This window comes from Acomys minous, assembly GCF_964271855.1.
Source record: "Acomys minous genome assembly, chromosome: 17".
Lineage (NCBI taxonomy): Eukaryota > Metazoa > Chordata > Mammalia > Rodentia > Muridae > Acomys > Acomys minous.
The window spans coordinates 23,942,990-23,967,814 of record NC_140500.1 but is presented as its reverse complement, the minus strand read 5'-3'; the positions used below and the strand labels follow the sequence as shown (position 1 = coordinate 23,967,814).

At 41.5% G+C, this 24,825-nt stretch overlaps 1 protein-coding gene and 1 long non-coding RNA gene across 2 annotated transcripts in view; one reads left to right on the top strand and one right to left on the bottom strand.

The window, feature by feature from the left end:
• Positions 1-331: 331 nt before the first annotated feature.
• Positions 332-10,269, bottom strand: LOC311588237. Its single transcript, XR_014776114.1, has 4 exons — positions 9,956-10,269; positions 9,327-9,425; positions 956-1,037; positions 332-627 (listed from the first exon to the last, which is right to left on the bottom strand). It is a non-coding gene; the product is annotated as an uncharacterized lncRNA (long non-coding RNA).
• A 604-nt stretch (positions 10,270-10,873) lies between these two features.
• Positions 10,874-24,825, top strand: part of LOC311588225 (alpha-2-macroglobulin-like) — a 43,350-nt gene continuing 29,398 nt past the window's right edge. Inside the window, exons 1-14 of the mRNA XM_084765704.1 lie at positions 10,874-11,269; positions 13,453-13,636; positions 14,150-14,306; positions 14,465-14,517; positions 15,458-15,478; positions 15,747-15,915; positions 16,414-16,498; positions 18,284-18,404; positions 19,065-19,179; positions 19,322-19,431; positions 21,520-21,681; positions 22,628-22,855; positions 23,316-23,379; positions 24,538-24,680. Coding sequence (XP_084621830.1) covers positions 10,995-11,269; positions 13,453-13,636; positions 14,150-14,306; positions 14,465-14,517; positions 15,458-15,478; positions 15,747-15,915; positions 16,414-16,498; positions 18,284-18,404; positions 19,065-19,179; positions 19,322-19,431; positions 21,520-21,681; positions 22,628-22,855; positions 23,316-23,379; positions 24,538-24,680 — 1,887 coding nt within the window. The 5' untranslated portion in view covers positions 10,874-10,994. The remainder of the gene's footprint in view (positions 11,270-13,452; positions 13,637-14,149; positions 14,307-14,464; positions 14,518-15,457; positions 15,479-15,746; positions 15,916-16,413; positions 16,499-18,283; positions 18,405-19,064; positions 19,180-19,321; positions 19,432-21,519; positions 21,682-22,627; positions 22,856-23,315; positions 23,380-24,537; positions 24,681-24,825) is intronic.

The following is a 24,825-nucleotide window of genomic DNA, read 5'->3' as shown; positions in this document are numbered from 1 at the left end:
AAATTGCCTTACTCATTTGTCTGTGTATTTTGGCTTGTTTTTCACAGGAATGTAAGCTCCCTAGTAGCAGAAAGTTATATTGCAACATTTGTGCAGCACAGAGCAGCACCGGGTTCATAGAGTGCATAAAAGTGTCTGTGGACTAACAGAAGAGCATTGTCTGGTTTTGTTTGACTGTCTTGATGGCAGGAACGCTCCAGGACCATAAATATTAGCTACTTCAGCATTCACTGATTCTTAAAAAACAAAAAACCAAAACCCAAAAAAGCCTCACCTTTCTAGTCAGGATGTATTTTCACCACCAATATATATTTATTTAGATGAGATTCCTTCTTTAAATAGTGCATTGATAATTTACCTTGATGGTATCTTAGAGGTGATAACACAACAGAACTGTAATTTCTTTCTCAAATGTAGTCTTAATATTGAGATGTTATTAAGTTATGTCAAATATTGAAAGTCCATGTTTTTTCCTCTTCCTACTGTTGTTAACTGTAGCTTTGGATTTTCTTTTCTCATGGACACTCCTCACTTCTCATGGACTCCTCCTGCCCTTTACTAGCATCTCCACCAGAGCAACTGTTCCTCTCCCACTTGTCGTTTTCACAATTACCTACAAAATTAAATCTGAATTTAAAAAAATATTTATTTAGTTATTATGTATACAGCACTCTGCCTGAAGTCCAGAAGAGGGCATCAGATCTCATTATGGATGGTTGTGAGCCACCATGTAGTTGCTGGGAATTGAACTCAAGACCTCTGGAAGAGCAGCTGGCAGAAGCTGCTTTTAACCTCTGAACCATCTCTCCAGCCCCCTGAATTCTTTTTAAAATGCAACTCAAGCTCTATTTCCATCTAGTTTTATCTCTTGGCTCCAGTCAAGCTGGGTGTCCCTTATTTGCAGTCTGTCTAATACCTCATGTCATTTCGTAACCCACGTCTTTGGCCAACTTGCCTTAATCCCAGAATGTCACATCTGTCTGTGAGTTAACCAGGAATTCCTCTGGCAGAGAACAGCAGGAAGCAGATGCAAGTTCCTGAAACAAGCAGAGAGGGCCAGAGGTTGATATTCCAAGGCTGATGGGTGGATGCAATTGCTCAACGGTGCTGGACAGAAGCCAGGCCGTCTCTGTCTTTTGTACCTGCCTGGCAAACAGGTCTTTGTCCTCAAGCAGCTGCTTGAACTTTTCAAGACAGTCACTGAACTCCAAGCAGATAGCTACTTGCCATGACAGAAGGATGAGGAGGTGGGGTGAGCACACTGCCATTTCCTCCCTGCCGTAGCCCCACGGGGCAGTTTTCTGCTTGATCCTTGTCCTGGCCAGTTTTATGTCAACAGGACGCAAGCTAGAGTCATTTGGGGAAAGGGACTTTCAATTGAGAAAAATGCCTCCATAAAACTGGCCTGCAGGCAAGCCTGTGGTGCATTTTCTTATTTAGTGATTGACGTGGAAGCGCTCAGTACATTCTGTGCAGTAGTCCTGGGTTCTATAAGAAAGGAGGAGGAGCAAGCTATGGGTAGGCAAGCTAGTAGGCAGCACTCCTCCAGGGCCTCTGCTTCGACTCCTGCCCCCAGGTCCTTGCATTGAGTTCCTGACCTGACGTTTCTGAATGATGAACCACAAGCTGTAAGATGAAAGAAACCCTTGCCTCCCCAAGTCGCTTCTGGTCATGGTGTTTTATCATAGCAATAGAGGCTCTAAGACAAAACTTACCGACCAGACTATATCAAATAGTCTGAAGATAGCCAGAGAAAAGTTAGTTCTCTGACCAGTGTCTTCCAGGACTCTGGGGCATTGGGAAAAAACTGGGGAAATGTCTTTCCATTTTCTTGGTACTCAAGAAAAATATACCTCAAAAGTTATTATAGAAATATATATACACACACATATATATATATTTCCCTATCATCATCACATGCATATTTAATAATCACCTTCTACACAACACATACCACTGACCATTGTATAGTAATGACCTATATCCTTTATTTTATGTAATTACATCAAATATTTGTCTTTGACCTAATTTTTGGTATATCTAGTAATACATACAGATTACTCCTCAAAAAAAGGATTCTCACTGAAGTCTTAAGTAGAATACAATAAATCATAAGTAGAAGTGATTGAGTGTTAATAGATGAGTCATTATATATATATATATATATATATATATATATATATATATAGTAACTACCCACAGTTGTATATTCTTTTAAGGTAGATATTGATATTACATAAGAAATTATCTTTAAAGGATATTTAAGTAAAGGCAGAGTAAACTATTACCTTGAAAATAAAAGTCAATTTAGAATTTCACAAAGGAACTTACATAGCCAATTATGTTATTTGGAAATTGCAGCCATACTTCTAGCTTCATATTACACAGATGAAATCATGTTGACAGAGCTGTACTGGAATAAAGATGACAAATAACTTAGCTGAGTACAATAGAATTAAAAAAATATACCTTTCTGTTATTTTCAAATGGTATTTCACCAAGTTCCAAGGCTGCTAAATAGGGATAGACACTTTAGCAGAAGGTGTTATGTTAAATGTAAAATTAAATTAAAAAGTTAAAGTTGTGAACAAGAACTAAATTTATAGAATGTCTAGAAGAAAATGGTGGAAAGGTTCACAGTGTTGGTCTTGGCAATGATTTGTAGAGTATGAATCAGAAGCCCAGGCGATAAAAGCAATTATAGACTAGTAATATAGTATCAAATGTAAAACATTTAGACAGTGTATTAGTTATGTTTCCATTGCTATGATAAAATACCATGACCAAAGACAATTTAAGCATTTGTTTGGGCAACAGCTTCAGAGAGAAGACCCACAGTGGCAGAGTGGCATGGCACGAGGGGCCAAGGCAGGAAGCTGAGAGTACCAGCTGGGTACCAGATGACCTATAATGGTGCCAAGTCAAAGATGACAAGGAGTAACTTTGCAGTAGGCTACAGGACTGGGCACTTCCTGTTACACACTAATGTGGGACAGAATTTGGAGAAATCAATTTATCAGAAAGTACGTGCAGATTTTGACACCTTGCTTGGACATTAGGTACCGACTGCACTGGTTTTGGCATTGCTGCCGAAACCCTGTTGGCTCCCTCTGCTTCTGTTGCTGGGAAGGTCAGCAACTCTAGTTTAATTGGAGCAGCTTTACTCAGACTCTGAGGTCTGCTCTGGTAGATAAGAAGAGCTTTAATACTGGAGGCCACAAACTTGGGCTTGCCTTGGAACTGGAGGCTTAATCCTGTTGAAACTTCTGAGAACAGTTATCTTTGGCCTTAATATATTTCCTTGTGTCCAGCAGGCTCCCCTATCCAGCCCCTGCCCCCTAGAAGGTGATCAAATCAAGGCTGATTAAACAAGAACTGAATTTCTAATATTTATAGACAGTCACCTGTTGGCCAGTTTCTAGTTGGATGGTTTTGTAGTTATCAGTACGGCCGACATGCAGCAACCTCTACATTATTTAAATGTATTTAACTCTTTAAAAAAATCTATTTATTATTTACATAGTATTCTGCCCACACATGTGCCTGCCCACCACAAAAAGGCACAAGATCTCATTACAGGTGGTTATAAGCCACCATGTGGTTGCTGGGAATTGAACTCAGGACCTTCAGAAGAACAGATGGTGCTCTTAACCTCTAAGCCATCTCTCTAGCTCTCTGTATTTAACTCTTAAATATGCTACTCACCACTGATAAAATAGATGTTTCTAAAAACTGTGGGGAAAAAAAGAATTAAATCTGTTTCACAGCAATGTAAATATATGTAGCACCACCGAACTCTGTGCTTAAAATCGAGACAGGTAGAAAAAAATAAAAAATGTATGTACAATACACATATGATATATATGTATATATATATACACACACACATACACACACACAGGCATATCTTATGTTCTTCATGTCATTTTTGTATGTTAGCATAAATAACTTACTTCTATAATCTAATAAATATTTGAAAAAACTAAAAATATTTGAGTTCTTCACTTCTCAATTCTTAGTAGAATTAGCAGACACTTCCAAATGGCTTTTGTAAAGATGGAATATAAAAACAAATAACATATTCTACAGAGAGAAAAAGAGAGAGAGAGAGAGAGAGAGAGAGAGAGAGAGAGAGAAAAGAAGAAGAAGAAGAAGAAGAAGAAGAAGAAGAAGAAGAAGAAGAAGAAGAAGAAGAAGAAGGGCAGGAGCTTAGTGTGCCCACAGTGGCTTCCTGATGGTGCCCCAGAACCTAGTGTGCCTACAGTGGCCTCCTGATGGTGTCCCAGAACTTAGTGTGCCCACAGTGACCTCCTGATGGTGCCTCAGAACTTAGTGTGCCCACAGTGACCTCCTGATGGTGCCCCAGAACCTAGTGTGCCCACAGTGACTTCCTGATGGTGCCCTAGAACTTAGTGTGCCCACAGTGACCTCCTGATGGTGCCCCAGAACTTAGTGTGCCCACAGTGACCTCCTGATGGTGCCCCAGAACTTAGTGTGCCCACAGTGACCTCCTGATGGTGCCCCAGAACTACTATTCATGGACATGGTATTTGCCCCAGAGCCTGCTGCTCCACCTGTAGAGTTATGTTTTCACAATTAGCTTATTCTGACTTCCAAATGTCTGATACCCTTGTCCGGCATTACCTGTAGGTAAAAGAGAATGCCTGGGCAAACGAGCACAGTAAATTAGGTCCACATTTGCCTAGAAATGGGGAGCAGAAGTAAGTCAAAAGGACCATTTAGAAAGATCTCAAGGATCCACCAGCTGATAGACAAATTGCAGGGCTGTGTTGCATTCTATGTTGGAGATATGAAGGCAGAGGGTGCTGGTACTGATGGGGAGCCCCACATTTGAGACACGTTAATAGTCACCATAGCTTTGAGTCAGGCTTTGTCGGGGAGTGCCACAGCACTTTCTCAGGGATCTGCATTGCCATGTGGGATAAATCAGCATGGAAGTCGGATGGGCACTGGTAAGTTACACATTCTTCTGCAAAAGTGGAGAAGCCTGTACTAGGATCACCACTTGGTTAAAAAAGAAACCAGTCTCTGCTCCTGAAAATGAAACCAGTGGAATATTAGGAATGAGTAACTGTGTCAAATAACACCCTCAGTACCCTTGCTACTTACACTAAAGGCCCAGCCTGTCCCTAAATTACTGTGCTGATCTCCTAACTCTTATGCCAACTGCATCATTATAACTCTCATAAATATTAGTAATAAATGAACTGATAAAATGTAAACATGAAAAAGTATCTTCATTTTTATATAAAAATGAAGTCAAAAGTCTCAGAAAAGACTCAACAGAAAAGTCCCTTTGAAAATGTTACTGAGACAAGGGCTAGTTAAATGGCCCAATGAGCAAAGGCACTTCTACCACACCTGATTCTGGGATACACATGGTGGAAGAAGAGAACCAACTCCTACACCTTGTCCTTTGACATGTGCACTGGCACCACAGACACACTTGCATGCATACATGCATGCATGCATGCAGTGAAAATGTCACTAAAATGTTGTTGAACCCATTCTACAATTCATAGATATATTTGAGTAATGTAATGTGTTTTAGACACAAACACACATGTATACACACATACACACACATATTGTCTGTTAAAAATAAATTAAGTGAGTCTGGAAAGATGGTTTAGAAGTTATGGGCGTCATGAATTTAAACATACTGAATGCATTCAGACATGCTCAATGATGTCAAGCAGCTCAAAGACTGCAGACTTCGAAAGTGAAAAGTATGTGCGGTGTCCCCTCCATAAACTGGTGACACTTTAAAAGGTGACTTATGGGAACATGATATGATCTTTCATACTGCTGGCAAGATATTATATTTCTAAATAGATGACATGAAAGTGTGTGTAAAATCTTTTTACAAGACTGTACTTTTAGCAAACATCATATTGACACATCAATTAAAATGTGTCTTCAGGGGCTGGAAAGATGGTTCAGTGCTTTAGAGCACTGGCAGCTATTCCAAAGGGTCTAAGTTTGATTTCAATTCCTATGTGGCAGCTCACAAACAACCTGCAATTCCAGTTCCAGAAGAGCTGATACCCTCCCTTGACCTTTGCAGGTACCAGGTGTGCGGGATGGTGCAAAGAAATACACGCAAGCCCAACATTCATATACATAAAATACAAAAGTAAACAAGTCTAAAAACAAAACAAAAACACATCTACAAGACTTCAAAGAATGTGCATAGTGTGTATAGAGACTGAGGTGGAATTTCATTGGTTGTAGTAGGTTGGCTTAGTCTAGGCACTAATTCCTCCATATCTCAATGTAGGGTCAACCATAGTGGGCATCTGGCTGTGGGTGTCAGTTGTCTTCAGAAACCTAAGGGAGCAAATGGAATGCAAGCAAGAAGACAAAACATGTTAAACTTTTGATAACTCGGGGAGTCTATGGCCAGGACATTGTGAGAATAGAAACGCCTGGGAATCAGTCTGCTCTTACCTCTATTGTTGAGTTTTCACTAAGAGGTAAGAGAAATAGTGAGACAGCACAGACAACATGGGCTTAACCCTGAGAACATCACTGTGGACACACACTGCCCCTCATTCCTGGCTCTGGCTGGCTGCTTTCTGACTTGGTGAGTGTGGCTATGTGGACAACTTAACTTTCTCGTTTTGAAGGTGATTAACGTCTTAACAGCTGCAATGTCCTCACCATCACCAGGGGCAGAGAATATATGTGTGCCTGTGTTCTCTTGTCTTAGGCAGCATGACCTAGTGTGCGCCAGATGCAATCACAGGACTTTCTAGTCCCTGTAAGTACATTTGCAACATGAGAGGGAAGTGGTTTCTTCTTACTAGTTCTAATTAAGAGCTATCTGCCTTCTTAATCTTGTTTTTCTTTTTTCTCAACTCCCAAATATTGCCCTGTATTCTCAAGTGCCACATGCTCCCCTGTGCGGTGCACCCTTGCTTTCCGCTCCATGGACTGCCTTTTTTATTTTCTCACTTTCACTTACCCTACCTCATCTTTCTATTTGTAAACAGTGGCTAAGTTCTTTAAAGTTGTGTAAAACTCATCCACGTTGTACGTGCCCTTTCCCCTGAGGGATGATCTATTCAGGTGTTACTTCCTGGAAGTACTTTTGGACATTGTTCCTATGGCAAACCTCACAGAAGGTGTGAATGACCTCTTTTCAACCACTGATTTAAAACATAAAGATTAATTTTCTCTAGTGTGATAAGGTTTGCAGGCTGAAGGTCATTGCTGCAGCGTGGGGCCCATGTTAACCCTGTGAGGCTGACAGCACAGATGTCAGATTTCAAACTCACTGATAAGACAGCTGAGGCCCGGAGCAGATAACTCATCTGGCCCTGGCCACCTGGTTCAGTCAGAACTGAGGCCCCAGTGACCTGGCAACTGACGGCTCCACTTATTTATCAACTTTTTCTTTTCAAGTTCCCCCACTTCAAGTGAAATAGGTTTGAAAGCTTTTTTCTCTTTATGAATATGTGGAGTAAAAGATACAGAGTAAAGAATATGCCTCTACCAGGAGGTAATTAATTTCTCCATACATAGTTGTTGTTATTATTATTATTATTATTATTATTATTATTATTATTATTATTATTATTATTATTATTTTATTATTATTTCCACTCATGCACACAATATGAGGCATATCAATCTCAACCTTTTTTCCCCTTCCCAGTCCCCCAGGCTCTAGTAATCACAATTATATTTCCAGTTGGCTTCTATCAGTTTCTACATGTGAAACAAAATTGCCTTTCTGTGTCTGGTTTGTTTCCCTTAAGGTAGTATTCTGGAGTTCTGTCCTTGGCTACAAACCACAGAACAATGGTCCATCTGGATCCACGTTTTTGTTGTTGTTGTTGTTGTTGTTTTGTTTTGTTTTTATTTTTTAGCACATTTGCTCATCTTGTCCTGAGTCTCCCTCTGAAACGATCCCTTCTCCACACGTTTTAGACTTCTGTCTGTGGCTGTGATGACATCTTAACAAGAACAGCTTTAAGGAGAAAGTCCGTTCTGGCTCAAGGCCAAGGGTTGGAAGGTCAAAGCAGCAGGACCACAACGCAGCCCATCACACCTACAGTCAAAGCCGACTGTGAGTGTGGGCTAAGCCTGCAGGGCGCTCAGTTTACTTCCTCCATTTTCACACTGTCCAGGGGACCCGTGCCACCGCAACCTCAGCTAAGGTAGCCAAGGTAATCCCCAGAGATCACTCAGAGGGTCATTTCCAGGCTAGATTCTGCCATGTTGACAACTCACTTTAGCCATCACAATAGGTCAACCTCTTGCCCTTATATTGGCTGCTCCTGCTCAGCGTTTATAGAAGAAATGTTTTATTTACACGCATCCCAGACTCTCTGCTCTTTAGGGGCCTTCCTTTCTTTCTGCCTCTCTGGAAGATATACACTGCCATTTTCTCCTTTTCAGGTCAACTACACAATTCTCTCCTGTTTACCGTGTTCCCTTGCGGCTGGATGAAGCTTCTGCTCCAGACAGATGCTGAGGCAGACGGACCCCAATGTTCTCATCACTAATCTAGACGAATGGCTGCCCTTCTGTAATTTAATTTTACAGTGACATTGGACACAAACAGCCAGAAATTTGGCAGTGGCGACCTTCACTGTTCATCCTCACAATTTATGATGAGGGATCGAGTAAATTTCATTAAGCATTATCAATCCTGCTTAAGAAATCATCCCTGAACATGCTTGTTTATAGCATGCAAAAATAACTAAAACTCTGTTACAGTTTGAATCAGGGTATTACAAAGTCCTATATATTTAAAAATTTTAATGCTATTGTTAATGAGGCCTTGGCATAGATTCACAATCATTAGTAAAATTATTTTCTTTTTAGAGTGGTCCTTTTTCTTGGAACTCAGAGACACCATCACTCTCCTGAGCTTTCTCGGTCCTGACTTTTGCTCTATTGACTGCCTCTGCCTATCACTTAGACAAGTGTTTCTTGCACCCTTGTCTTGGGATTCTGACTTTTTCATCATCAGCATCTGAGCATCGCCATTCGATTCCACAGCCTGCACAAGCAGGAGACTCTAGGGACCTCATACCCAGGCAACTCAACTTAATCTTTAATTTAAAAAAATCGTGCATATGGGCTGGAGAGATGGCTCAGAGGTTAAGAGTACCATCTGTTCTTCCAAAGGTCCTGAGTTCAATTCCCAGCAACCACACTGTGGCTCACAACCGTCTATAATGAGATCTGGTACAGGAGTACAAGCAGGAAAAACACTGTATGAATAATAAGTAAACAAATCTTTTTTTTTTCAAATCATGCATGTTTTTGAGATTCTGTCCAAAAAGAAATACCATGATCCAAGTTTCACACTGTGACCCAGGGCATCGGCAGTTAAGGGTAGAGATGACTCACAGAAGAAATGGCACACCGAGTTAGGAAGCTTGTCAGTCCTAGAACAAACAGACCAAGAACAGATTGCTTGGATATCTCACGAGCACTTTCTAAAACTATCTGTCCTCGCAGGCCAGCCCTCTGCCCCTGCCTCTGCTCCTGTCTGTTTCTTGTCTTACCCAGTTAAAGACAGCATAACTCACTTACTGACCAGCTGGAATATTAAATCAAACGTGTTTTTAATTCCTGTAATCCTGTCTCTCAAATATGCTATCACTCTGCAACCTCTTTCCAGTTCCATTGTGAATGCCCCACTCACTCTCCTGTCTCCTGGATGATTTCTTTTGTCTCCTCTCTTTCAGTAAGATTGCTCTCTCCAAGCAACAAATGGGAACTCCAATATTGTCAAAGTTCTTCTCTCATTTAAAGCCAATTCTCTTGATCACTCTTCTAAGTAGTTAGGCATTTCCTTCGGGACAACTGAATTTTATTTCATAAAGAGCATGTACTTACGTCATTCTAAAGCTTAGAATGTCCCCTCCCCCATCTCCTGCCTCCGGCTAACCACCACTCACACTTCTCAGCTTACTTGCGAGTTTTGCCTCCTCCCACATTGTTTCCAGGATCCCACGAATGTACTGATTTCAGACTGTGTGCCTCTCACATGTGCCTTCAGGATGTCCTCGACTTCTCTAATGATAACGGGTGGGTCCTCTCACTTGTAAAAATATGCTCTAGCTTCTGCCCCAAAAGAATGTTAGGATTTGTGCATTCTTTCTTCTACTGCCTTGAAATTCTATCGCTAGGTTCTAGCCAGGGAGGATCAATAATGAGGAGCTGCAAGAATGAGTGGACTGATGCATGAATTAATGATGTTGCCTCTAGGACCTAGATGTTAGAGGGGAGTGCCCTGCAAAAGTGTCTGTACAGTGGGTGACAAAGACACCTGGGGTCTTTGTTAGGCACAGTAGGTGGGGGTTATTTGAAGCATGTTACTTTTCTCTTTCTTAAAAACAGAAATGAGTGTGTGTATGTGTGTGTGAAGGCAAAGGTCAATGTTATATTACATTGAGAGTTTTTTCAAATGCACTGTGTAGGCTAGACTGCCTGGCCAGCAAGCACAAGACTCTCCTGTCTCCTGTCCTCCAGCACCCGGATTACAGCTAAGCATTAGGAAACTTTTAAAAAACAAATCATCTCTCCCTGATGTTTCACTTTCAACCTAATGTATAATATCTCTAAAGTCAAAGCCTACTTCCTAGTTTGGTTCAAAATTCTTCTCACGGAAGGCTGCTGAACGTGGGCCTTACGTTAAAGACAAGGCCTTATGCGGCCCAGAACTTGCTGGCAGACTGACTCGCTTGGAGTGAAGTATTCACGCCTCCCCAGTGCTGCTTAAGCGGCAGCCTCCTTGCCAACTATCCAGGCAGGAGCCCAGACCATCAATAAAAAGCGCTGCGGGAAGCTGCGGGGGTGGGGGGTGGAGAAGCTGATTATCAGCTTTATTGTAAAAAAAACAGAAAAAAGTGAGCGGTAACTGGAAAGTGGTTAATCCTTCTGGGAATGCTGGCTAACCAGCCAGGAATTAACCTTGGCAGTAATTAGGCCATCAACGACCCTTTCAGAGAATGTTCAAAGACCTCAGCTTTGTTTACAGAACTTGTGTGGGTGGAACCAGCTGTTTGCACAAAGACCAGCATCAAGTCCGGCTGCTCCACCGCACGTTCAGGACCACATCTCCGGCCGGGAGCTCAGCGCAAGGCAGTCAGGTCTCCAGTTCTCTCTGCAGTATGGGGAAGCGAAGGCTCCACCACCCAAGCCTGACCCTGCTGCCTCTGCTGCTGCTGCTGCTGCCCCCGCTGCTACCGCTGCTGCCCACAGATGCCGCCACACAACAGAAGCCGTGAGTTCCACAGAACGCCAGAAGCTTGAATTTAGAGTCTTCTGCTTACTCGTTCCTTTCCTGTAAAACCATCACGATCTTTCTCGCCTCCGAGGCTCTCCTTCCAGCTCTGACATTTTTCCAAATCTTCCTCACCCTTCGTTCTGCCTCCTTAACTCAGCCTTAATCATTTCTCTTGAGCTGTCTAAATTTCAAACTCACCCAAGTACCCTCGTGACACACAGAATCCTTCTGGGTGCCCCTGTGTCTTCAGAACCTCCAGTGTCTCTGTCGAAGCTTTGTCCTTCTTGCTGCCTCCTTTACATCCTTCACTGCGTTTTGATAAAATAAAGACACACCTCTCCGGAGTGGCGCTTTGTCTGGGGATTTAAAAATGCCCAGGAAAGATTTCAAATGTTGACTTGATGCTGAGAAAGCAAACGGCTCTATTGACCAAGCTGACTATTGTGTAAATCAGCTAGTAATGAACTCCGTGTTTCAAAAAATCAAGGAGAATAGATAGCCAGTTAGAACAACACTGGCTCTGGGTGATTTAAGGCGGGTCATAGAAGAGGATGTGCAAGAAATGGTGACAAAGACACAGTTATTATCTACAATTTACTTGTATTGGAGGCTGTTTTTCTTAGGGCTTATATTTACACAAAAGAAAAATGTTATTCGTTTTAATGGGGATTATTCAACTAAAGATCATCAGTGTTCATGGTAGATGGGGCATGCATTATTCTCAATAAAGACGTGCTTTGAATGTATTTGAATTCTAATATGTATGAATCATGATTTATATTTTTGGTAAATTGTGTATTAGAACATCTGAAAACAGCTCAATCATAAGAAAACATTTGACACAAAGAAGAGTAACTGTTTTTTTTTTCCGAGCCAGGGTTGCTCTGTGTAGTCTTGGCTGTCCTGGACTCACTTTGTAGACCAGGCTGGCCTCAAACTCACAGTGATCCACCTGCCTCTGCCTCCTGAGTGCTGGGACTAAAGGTGTTCGCCACCACCGCCTGGCAGAAGAGTAACTGTTAAACTTATATACCCGCAGGTAATATTTTATGTATATGTATATATACCTGTTAATAAAAAATTAAGAGTTGTTCATAAGATATTTTGAAGAATAAGGAAATTGTAGTATAAACTTCTAGATAGTAAATGGCACAGAAATTAGAATTTTTGACCATTACAAAAAGAACTTTTGCATTTTACTTATTTTTTTTATTGCTTTGTTCTTTTTGTTCATTTGTTTTGTGGTTTTGTTCATTTGTTTTGAGACAAGTTCTTGCTATGTAGGCCTGGCAGCATCAAACTTGTGAAAATTGTCCTGCCTCAGCCTCCTAAGTCACACTCCACCACATCTCTCAAATATATATTTCTAAGTAGATGATACTACCTATAATATTTGAAATTCTATGGGGAAGTTGAAATCTAACTTAAGAGAAATTAAGCAAAACAAAAAACAAAGAACAAAAACAAACAAACAAACAAACAAACAAACAAAAAAACCCCAAAGAGATAGAGATAGATAGATAGATAGATAGAGATTAAGCCTTATTTTAGAGTGTTCAAAGAGTATATTTGCTTACTATTTGAACTTGTAATAAAAATGGAAGTTAACTTGAGAATACATAGAGGTGCATGGCATCTAAAACCAATCTTGAGAGTCACTGTTTGAAACTGCAGGGTCAGTCTTTAGTCATATGTTATTGATAAACTGTTCTGTTCTGTTCCTGAGTTACTAGAGGGCGGACTGTGTTTGAATGGAGCTTTTCTCTACATTTGGAAAGGCAAATACTTTAGATGCGAACACCCAGGTTGGGTAACACACAATGGCTTTGTTATCCGCTCTCCACAACTGAGATTCTCAACTGACTGGCTTTCTGTGAGGCTCAGATCCCTTATCAGTAAAACAGAAGCAAGTTCTTGGTGTTCATTACAATGGCCTGAGAGGAGAGAGAGAGAGAGAGAGAGAGACAGACAGAGAGAGAGACAGAGACAGAGAGAGAGAGAGAGAGAGAGAGAGAGAGAGAGAGAGAGAGAGAGAGAATATCAAGCCACCCAAAGCAGTTTTGAGTCTTACAGAATTACTAAGGATGGTGATGGTGGAACGGTGAAGGGACTTAGTGATGTTGATGGCACAGACTCCTTCACCCCTTCACTCTCTTCTAACTGTGCTCCTCCCTTCCCAGAATCTACATGGTAATGATCCCCTCCCTGCTCCACGCAGGCGCCCTTGAGAAGGGCTGCCTCCTCTTCATCCACCTGAACGAGACGGTGACTGTGAGAGTTTCCATGGAGTCTGTCCAGGGAAACCAAAGCCTCTTCACCGACCTTAAGGTTGAGAAGGACCTATTCCACTGTGCCGCCTTCACCGTGAGTGCAGCCACTTGGCTTATGTACAGTTGACTCAATTAGAGAATCGAGAGCCAACATTACCAATCATAAGCCACCATTGGTGATGGACAGGGATACCTCATATTCTTTTCAGAGTAAAAAACAAACAAACAAAAAAAACATTGAAACCACTCTGAGAAGGATGCTTGTAATCTAGTACTAATAAAATGCTTCCTTGCCCCATAGTGTTAAGACCCTGACCACCTGCCTTTACAATGTCCTGTTAGTGTACAATAACCTGGTCAAACGCAGTATATAACTGTGCACTGTGTTTTCTACAAAAATCAAGATGAGATTTTTTTCAGTCACAACTTCTCTTAATAACGCATTTCCTCACCTCATGCTTGGGTCTTTCCATTTGTAAAATATCAAAATTCCAAGGGGGGGTGAAATCAAGAAACAGAGTGAGAGCTCCACAGAAATATAGACCAGGAAGAGGAGGATGAGGCTGGAGAGACACGCTGGGGTTTTTGACCGTCTTCTGTTTTTCAGGTCCCACAGTCTTCATCCAATGACGTGATGTTTCTCACTGTCCAAGTGAAAGGAGCCACTCACGAGTTCAGGAGGCGCAGCACAGTGGTGGTGAAGAACAAAGAGAATCTGGTCTTTGTTCAGACTGACAAGCCCATCTACAAGCCAGGACAGACAGGTATGCAAGGTCCACCAAGAGGACAGCATCAAAAGGGAAGCGCCTCTAGCTCTGCCTGTTCCTCACAGTTCTTGTGGTCCTGGTTCCTCAATAGTTTTTGTTGCCTGTGGATAGGACTGGCTGAGGGCTGGGGCTCATCAAAAACATTTCTATTTCAGTGAAATTTCGTGTTGTCTCATTGGATGATCAATTTCACCCCCTTAATGAGTTGGTAAGTTTCCTATTATCTACCTAAAACCATTGTTATTTGCATAAGCTGGCTGGGACCCTGCTTAAGCCATAGAAGGAGGAAGAGTTGGAAGGTATTAACAGTGATGTCTCACATTGCAATAGTATAGGCTGTTCATTTAAAACATATCCCAGGTCAAGTAATGGGTGACATGTGCTGTCACTATCTGACACCCAGTTGCTTTTCAAATAATTAAACTTATTCTTTAGTCTCTAACTAGGAGAAGTAAGAAAATAAACAACGGATAGCTGTCCAAACACCTAAGTTCAAATATTTCTTAGAGGATTAAATGTTTTTCAAACACACCAAAGTCTTTGTTATGAAGGATGTTGGAGTATTATAGTCATTCCTTTGCGAGGATTCACTGCCTTTTATAATGAGGACAGACAGACCTATTCTTCTTTTCTGTGCTGCGGTGTTCTCAGCACCTATAATGACACACAACATACAGGTAGATGTGTATTATATATATTAGTTTTATAAGTGAATAAGCATTAGCAGTAGAGGAGATAGTCCCATCCCTTCTCATTATTATAAACACCTCATTACGCACATCAAATGCTGGACCCAAGACTAGCTACTTCCAGATCCATATATTTATCTTTCAGTCTGTGAAGCTGCATAGCAAGAGAATGTTCTCGACTACGATGCTGCAAGCCCTTAGATAATATTGGCAAGCCCCATTCCTACCAATAGTACACAATATGTATCCACTACCATAGCCTACCAAGTTCTTAACAATACCTAGCAATTACTCGAAATGAATTAATTAATTAAAACTTTGGCAAAATTTAATTTGTAGAATAGATACTTGTATAGGTAATAGATATATAGATAGTCCACTTATGTTGAATTATTCCACATTAACTAGAATTGAGAATATTTGAGAACATTATAAAATTCTTTCTTTCTTTTCTTTCAGATTCCTCTACTGTATGTCCAGGTGAGCAACACAAATAGGCCACAATTAGAGGAAAACAGGTATTTCAGGGGAAACCATCTTGGAGGACATTTTTGACAATATGCAAGAGACTTTGGGGAAAAGGAGAAGTTCCCAGGCTACCCAGAAACAGATGACTAGAATTCATCTGCCCTCTGGGCCCTTCTTTCTAATTTCCCCTCTTTCTGGTTAACATGGAAGTTTCCATAGATTTCTTTCACAACCTCTGATGTTCTTTGCACCTTTATGAATTATGGTTAATTCATTACAGGACCCCAAAGGAAATCGCATTGCACAATGGCAGAGCTTCCAGTTGGAGAGTGGCCTCAAACAGATGTCCTTCCCGCTCTCCTCAGAGCCCCCTGAGGGCTCCTACAAAGTGGTGATAAGAACAGAATCAGGCAGAACCATAGAGCACCCCTTCTCTGTGGAGGAATTCGGTATGGATTGCAGAAAATCATGGGACATTGTCCTTCATAGCTGACCTCTAGAGCTCAGAGTTTGAGCCTGTTTAGATTCATTCTGCTTCCTGTAGATGGTTTTGGGCTTAGAATAGAATCAATTATGTCAAAGTCCAATGGAGTGTTAGTGACTTGTGAATAAAATGTCATTTAGTTTAGTTGTTTGTAGCAATACTGAATGACCAAAATAAAATGCTGTTTCAGTAGTGAGAGTATAAAGGGGCAATTGAGAGAGAGAGAGAGAGAGAGAGAGAGAGAGAGAGAGAGAGAGAGAGAGAGAGAAACTGACTCTTTAAGGTTATAATGAACTGTCATCTTTCCTTAATCAAAATCTTTACCTGAGAATGAAGTAAGTACGGAGAAATTGGAGAATAGAGTTAACTTTACAAAATACCAGAATTGTTACAAAGAACTAGAAAACACCAAAGCCTTAAGATCTGAAGAGCAACCACTAACCTCCTTTATTGTGGCCCACAGTGCTTCCAAAGTTTGAGGTGAAAGTGACAGTGCCAGAGATAATCACCATCCTGGAAGAAGAGATCAATGTGTCCGTGTGTGGCATGTGAGTTGATGAAAATGAAAACAGCTCTTTGAAGCACATCTGCCATTTGAGATACTTTGGCTGATTTTGCCAGGAGCAGGGGCCACACCAGAGCTTTACATCCCTTGAGAGTGTTCCCAGCTGTAGGCCATCCTTCTCTTCTTCTTTTTTCTTTTGTGTTTCATCTTTATTTTCTTTTATATCTCTATCAACATTTCTACATCTGTCAATGAAATGAGGACCATTTATAGAGAGGCCACATGGCTTGGACTGACTCTGCAAGTGAGAAAGCTGCATGTGTGTGTGTGTGTGTGTGTGTGTGTGTGTGTGTGTGTGTGTGTGTGTGTGCACGCACATGCACACATACACAGACGTGCACACGCACACTCACACAAGTGCTCTGAAGGATACTGGGTTTCCCTTAGCCATAAGTGCCTTCGGTACACTAAGGAGGGAGGTAACTAATGCACGCGTATAGAGGATTTCAGTTGGTGACAGGTCACAAATTGATCTTGCAAACAATGGGTAGGAATCAGATTCTGTATAGAAGTCATACTTTCCTCATCAGGTGGTAGTTAGCTCCCTCTCTGCACTGTCATTTCCGCTGAGAGGCTGAGAATGCTTTCTCAGGATGATCTCTCTCTTTGAACTGAGAAGTGTCTGCAGGATCTTAGCTCCCCCTTACCGCTGTTCTGAGTGACACTAACAGAACAGAAAGTAAAAAGACCAGAGATGCCTTGAGACCTACACATGGCTGCATACTGTCAGCTGCTCCAGAGTCGAGGCCACCAAGCCCCCTGTAACTGCTGATCAGTGTTTTTGCAAACAAACACAAAGATACCTCAAATTCTCAAATAGGGAGGGAAACACATGCCCTTGGTAACAAAGCAGTCACATGTGACATTTATGCCACAGCCGTATTTCCTTAATAAAAAGTTACAAACATAGAAATTTATGCTGGGGATACATCAAACAGTAGTTTGGAAGATATTTGCAGTTTCTATTAATGAGGTGTGTGTGTGTGTGTGTGTGTGTGTGTGTGTGTGTGTGTGTGTGTGTGTGTTGGTGTAACTTTCCTCTTGAGAATGTAAAACACATTCTTTCAGTTGTGGATCCTAGCTTGTAATGCCCATATGAGTGCATATAAGTGGGGGTGAGTGTGGGGATACGCTCTGAGACTAGGAGACCATGGGAAGAGAGAAGAAGAGAGAGTGGAGAGGTGATGTAAGACAGGAAGAGAGGACTATGAGGAAAGGTTACGTAAGAGAGGAAGAGAATGAGCAAGAAGAGTCTGGGGAGAATCAAAAATATGATAATGAAACCTAATACTTGTGTCATAATTTAAAAATTTTAAATTAAAAAACTGTCAGCTTTTGTAACAGCAAAAACCCCACCATTATTTAGATTATACTGAAATTTTAAAGGCAAGAACTGAGCATGGTGTTACATGCCTGTGACCACAATGGAAGCTGAGGCAAGAGGATAGTGAGTTCAAGGCTCCCCTAGGCTATAGAACTGTCTCAAAATAAGTTAAATAATAGTTTAAAATAAAAATAAAAAATACCTGAGTAAAAAAAAGAGTGCAGTGAGCTCCAGCATGTGGCATGGAGGTCTTCTGAGTCACAGTCAGTTTGCCTGCTTCTGGTGTGTAACGAATGACCCCAGCACAAGGTAGGAAGAAACATTGAGACTGGCTGGGACTTGCACTCATATGGGCATTACAGCTGAAGGGGACTTGCAGAAAGCAGGAACGGGGATGTCCAGTGGATGCCTGCTTTGAGTCATTTGGCAATGCTCTCATGACAGATACACCTACGGGAAGCCTGTTCCAGGGCATGTGACTGTGGACATTTGCAGGAAGTACAGTGATCCTTCTAACTGCTTCGGTGAAGACTCATTGGCTTTCTGTGAGAAACTCAGCCAACAGGTAGGCTTAGAGCTGTGCCTTCCGGGAGTTAACAATCAAGGCAGTGTTGACAGCAACGTGGTGCTAAGGCAGGAAGAGAATTGTATAATATCTCTAAGAAATTAAAATTAAAAAAAAACTGAGGTTAAAAAATTATTATTTGTCCTTCATGATTGCCCAATGTATGTGTTCCAGAAGTTGAACCACACAAAGCTTTCTTTCCCACATCTCTTCTCTAAAAGGAGAAAAGCCATGCATCTTTTAAATCACCTTGACCCTGAAGGGCATCAGTTCTAGTCTCCTTCTAGAAGCAAGAGCCTATTGCAGTGCCCCATCTAAATGCCAGGGAAGTGAAACAGTCATCGGAGAGATGAGCAGTTAGCAGCTGTTTCAACAGGTGGGGACCCAGCATTTGGTGACGCGTTAGCTTTCTGTTGCAGTAAGATTACTCAAATACCATTAGCGTGGTTATCTTTAGGGATTGCCAGGCAGTGATGAATTACATCTGTCAATTATACATAAGATATTGTTATGAAATTATCAGTAATTAGTCCCTCGGCAGGGCACAGACACTGCAATTAAAAAATACTTAGATTATTTTTTCATCACCCCCATAAATTCTACCAGATTAGCCAGGACTGTATGCACTATGTTTTTGTGTTTTATTTTCTCCCTTACCAGCTAGACAGCCATGGCTGCTTCTCGCAGCTAGTGAAAACCAAAGCTTTCCAGCTAAAGAGGCACGAGCATGAGATGCAGCTTCTAGTGAGCGCCAAGATCCAGGAGCAAGGAACAGGTCGTGTGTTGCATGGGTGTGGGGGAAGAAAAGGAAGAAAATGACTTGGGCCAAATTATGAGCTGTAAGGATGGAGGTAATGACGTAAGACGTTCACGGGCATTGGCCTTCAACAGCGGAACATCTCCCCCTTCTGTTTTAGGTGTGGAAGGAACTGGAAAAGGGCTCATTACAATCACAAGGACCATAACCCACCTGAAATTTGTGGACGTGGACTCACATTTCAGACAAGGAATTCCATTCACCGGGCAGGTGGAGTATTTATGTATTTAATTAATTAGTTAATTAATTAATTAATTTTTAGTTCGTCAAGCCATGTGCTATCAGAACTCACATGGCAGGTATAATGTCTGCTAAGATTCTGCCTGGTTAGCCCTGCCAATCAAATGTAGCCAAAGGAAAAGAATATAGACCAGTGCCTATTATCTAACCAAGAGTGATAGTTTACAAAAGTGCATGCATTTGTCTTAAAGTTGTATATGAAGCCTAGAAAATCATCCTAAAGGCTGGTCAAGTGGGTAAGGTTTTTAAAAAAATTGTTTTTAGAACAGCGTTGTATGAAAGCAGTCAGTGATTTAATTAGCAGATTTTTATGACGTTATCACCTGGGCCCTCCCTGGAAATTCATGATAACAAGTCACATTACTCTTCTAACACCAACTCTGTGTGGGAATGGACACAAAGGTTGTTTTCTTTTTTTTTTTTTTTTTAGGTATTGAAGATTCTGTTGTGCCAGGGGCTTTAAAAAATATAATATTAGCTTTAGTTTTCTGTAAAAATATATACATGTATACATATGTATATATGTATATGTACAGCATACATATGTACATATATATCCCTAAATATAGAATAATAATGCTGTCTGAGGTTTCTGTCTTTCATAGTGACCTTTCTTGCTTTTTCCACGGAAGGCAGATGTTCAAATGATCTCTGGGACTCTAGAAGTCTGAGGTGATGGCTGTGTTTATCCCAGTGTGTAACTGCGCTGCATTGTCGCTTTTTATGAAAAGCTTGCTTCGCTGTGGAGGCTGTAGAAGACAGGACTAGACTTAAATGGAATAGAGTACACTGTGGAAGGGTTAGTTCTGTGGAAGAACATCATTGGAAACTACTTCCTAGAACCAAAGTGTAGTCTATTTAAAATTTCTCAGGAGTATATTATAGACTTTATAATTTAATGTTGGGAAATAACTTTACTATTTGCCTCAGGACTGTCTCAGCAGACAACAAAAGAGTGGAGTTGTGTGCCCGTTCTTAGGTTTGCACATGCAGCTGGCATTTTCTTGATAAACCTAGAGTTTGTTGATATTTAAGGATGCTGGTCCACGTCAGCTTGTTTTTGTTTTCTGCTAGTAGATACATGAGAGGATTGATATCCCGCTATCTTCGTCTCATCATTATACGCCATTCATGCATGTATTGAAATTTCACATTAGACTTTGCAAACGTGTCAGCTAAAAATACAAAAACATTCAAAGTAGCTTAAAGTAAAAAAAAAGTCACCAACTTTATAATATGGACTGGGTTCTTTCATTTATTTGCTTGGCTGAGTTCAGGATTAACAACAGCTTGCACTTAAAACCTGATCTAATGCTGAGTGTGCCTCCTCTGCTTATGGGCAGCACATCATAAAGTTGCCCACTCCTCAGAAGGATGACTGTTTTGGATGAGAAGCGGGAACATATACAAATCAACCAGAGAAGCACATGGCACCGTTATCAGAATTCTTTGCTTGCATATGTAATGCTATGCCATAAAGATAAGCTGTAGGAAGTTAGTTTATTTACCACAAAATAAGAATCTGAATCTTGCCGGGTGTGGTGGTGCACGCCTTTAATCCCAGCACTCGGGAGGCAGAGGTGGGCGGATCGCTGTCAGTTCGAGGCCAGCCTGGTCTACAGAGTGAGTCCAGGACAGCCAAGGCTAACACAGAGAGGCCCTGTCTCGAAACCAAAAAAAAAAAAAAAAAAAAAAAAAAAAAAAGAATCTGAATCTTAAATAAAATTGACTATTGAATTAAATTTTCTATAACTATATAATTTTTGTCTTATATAATTCTCTCTGTGTTATATACACAGAACAGGGTCTTTATAAATTAGCCACAAGGCACCTGTTAGGTAATTCCTATTTGTTCTCGTTGCTTTGTGTCTCTTCACATTCTTATTTTTCTTCCTAGAGTTGGTTCTGCTCACTAAATTTATATTACGGGTAGTTACATGTGTTTTTTTTTTAAACATGTATCTCTTTTACCGCAACATAGCCTTCTGCTGATACCCTCAGTGCCTGGGACTATGTGCACGCCATCCCTAGGGACAGACCTTTGCTTTTCATCTTCAGGTGCTCTTGATGGATGGGAGAGATGCCCCCATTCCTTATGAAACGATCTTCATCACAGCAAATGAAGCAAACCATTACTCAAATGTTACCACTGATAAGGATGGCCTGGCAAAGTTCTCTATCAACACTGATGACATTGTGGGCACCTCCCTGACTATCAAGGTGAGTGTAGAAAGAGGTTGTAATGGCATGAACAAGTCCTGAAAACAAAACCCCAGCCTAAAGAGATGAAGGCTCCAAGTTGTGTTTAGTCCTATGGAGAGAAACCAGCTCTATAACTTAGAGACAGTTCAAGGTCAACTTTTACTAGTTTTATGGGTGCTCTACTTTGTAAGGCGGTACATGCGCCATGGAAAATATTGTGCCAGTTTCCATAAATAGATAAATAAATAACTGCATGCAGACAAGTGGTGTTGCTATTAAGCTTAGCAGTCTTACTCTTACGTGCATATCTTTGTTGACCCTACTGCCCAGTTGCATGGCCATAGTTAATGATAATGTACTGTACATTCCAAAAAAGCCACGGGAAAACATTTTAAGTGTTGATACCATAAAAGCTCTCATTTATGTTAACAATTAGGACGTTTAGTCTGATTTAGGTATTATGAAATTCAGGACCATGGAATGCCTTCACGCCTGGAAGGGACATCCGCTAACTCTCCAACTCTGCTCTAAACAGTGCTACTTGCAGGCATTTTTCTCAAATCTATAGGGCTCTGTTATTTCACTGACTCATAAAGCCTGGTGGCAACTAATCACCAACGATGTGCCTACCTTGCGGAGTGGTTACTGTGTTTATGCTCCTTGGCGAGGTTTTGTAGCTCCAATGTCTGTCTGTAGTGGCAAAGGAGCAGACGGTCCTTCAAATCAACGAGCCAGCAAGCCCCAGGGCTCTTCTGTTCTCCTCTTCTGATACACAAATGCTAAACTCAGGATGCTCTGTGGTGAAAAGCCACAAGCAGGGCTACATTTAAGACAGATAAATAAAATAAGGGCCTTCGTTAACTTTTACGTCTAGTAGCTAGTTAAAGGAATAAGCTCGCAGAGTATCGTGAAGCCAGGTGTCCCTGACATACGACTTTTGTAAAGTAACATCATTTTTCTTTAGGCCAAATACAAGGATAACAGCATTTGTTACGGCTACAGATGGTTGACAGCAGAGAATGTAGACGCTCGACACACTGCCAAAGCCGTTTTCTCACCAAGCAAGAGCTTCGTGCACCTTGTATCCACACCTGGGAAACTGCCCTGTGACCAAACACTGCAGGTCCAGGCACTTTATATTCTAAATGGAGTGGCCCTGCAGGACCTGAAGGAGCTGGTCTTCTATTATCTGGTGAGAAGGGAGGTCGCTGCCTTATTGCTGTGAGATAAAGCTCTCTGGGGGACAGACACAGGCTTATGAAACTGTGGGCATTGCTACGTTGGCTTCCTTTAAAGCTTCTTATTTTTATGTATGTGCCTTATCTGTGTATGTCATGTGTGCGAGTGCCCAGGGAAGCCAAACAAACAAACAAAAAACAAAAAAACTTTGATCCCTTAGAGCTGGAGTTACAGTGGGCTGTGGGCTGCCCAATGTGGGTGCCGGGGACTGAATTTGGTTCTTTGGCAGCCCTGCTCCTAACTGCTGAGCCACACTCTGCGGCCCCTGGCTTCTCACTCTTGTTTCTTTCAAAAGTCTTTGACTTCACATGGGGCTAATTATTTCCAGCAGGTGCTTCAAATAAGAGACGCATGTAGAGTGGAAGCTACTCTAAGATCTCTGTTGGAAGTTTTTTTAATTTCCTGTTTTGCAGCTAATGGCAAAGGGAGGCATTGTTCGAGTGGGGACCTACGCTCTGCCTGTGCAGCAGGGAGACAGTGAGTATGGCCTCATCCCCACGGCTGTGCCAGCCGACTGGCTGACCTCACTGCGTGCCTGAGAGGCTTCCAAATGGGCTCTTTTCCATCTAGTCACAATAAAGAGGACGCCGGGAGGAATGCAATGTCCTTTTCGTCACCCTTTGTCAAATAGTTTCTTCCCTCCCAGCCCCCCAATGTATTTTCCTTAGATTAGTTAAAATGTTGGTTGGGCCGTGAGTGTTCTGTAGTTACTTTAAGCTTTCTAGCCAGAAATATTTGTGCATGCTCTTCTCAACACAAAGGACATTTTAGAATTGTGTAAAACGAGAGGAGGAAAACTCTGGATGCTTTCTACTTACCAAGTTCTAGGTTAAAGTATTTCTCTCTCTCTCTCTCTCTCTCTCTCTCTCTCTCTCTCTCTCTCTCTCTCTCTCTCTCTCTCTGTGTGTGTGTGTGTGTGTGTATGTACACATGCATGTGTGTTTCTCCTCTGAAATTAGTGACCATTTACAAAGGCTCAGATGGTTATCTCTACCAAGGGATGGGACTCGGCCCTTGGATGACAGAAGAATAAGTATTTGAAGGTTTCCACCATTCTGATAGGGTGTAGAAAACGATGAACTAGCATGTCTCTAAGTCTCTTGGTGCAGCAAACTCAAGAATGTTTAAAGCAAGCACTACAGTTTGCACAGGTATCAGAGCTGGCGTCTGCGGAAGTGTAGACCTCTTCAGGAGAAAAGGATAGTGCCATGTTTCACAGAGGGTAAAGGGGACATAAGCGTAAATGCAGTGTGTTAACCTCTTACCATCAGGTCTCACAACTTCCTCTTTTTCTCCTAATGTAAGGAATCAAAGAGTGAATAATGGTGTGGTCCATACCTCCATTCCTTTGGGTAGCATTTGAGGCTAGTGTCAGCCAGTTAAATCCCTAAAGTGATGAGGAAAAAAAATATGATTTATATAGGAAGAAGGATTTCATGTAATTATCTTCTCCAAAGCCAGAATTCTGCAAGGTAGTCATGCATTTGCTATGAGCACTGTTCATTATGTCCACTGATGGTAGCAGTCACTGGCCAGGCTGGGAGCCCCGTGTGGCTCTGTGTAATAAAGTTACTCTTGTTTTCTCTCTGAACACGTCTAACTCATTGCTGCTGTCTCTCTTTCTCTCTGCTCCAGTGAAAGGCAATTTCTCCATACTAATCCCGGTGAAGACAGACATGGCTCCTTTGTCTCGAGTGCTCCTTTATACTGTTCTGCCTGATGGAGAAGTGGTTGGAGACACTGTCAAATATGAGATTGAAAACTGTCTGGACAACAAGGTGGGTCCTTTACAGAATAAAATCTCGACATCTATCACTAGTTATTACCCGTTCTTTTATACCTGTGTGAATTGTCTCAGCAAGATTCTACACAGTCACTGCAGACTCACATTAGAAAGCCATGTTATATCTGGGCGTGGTGGCC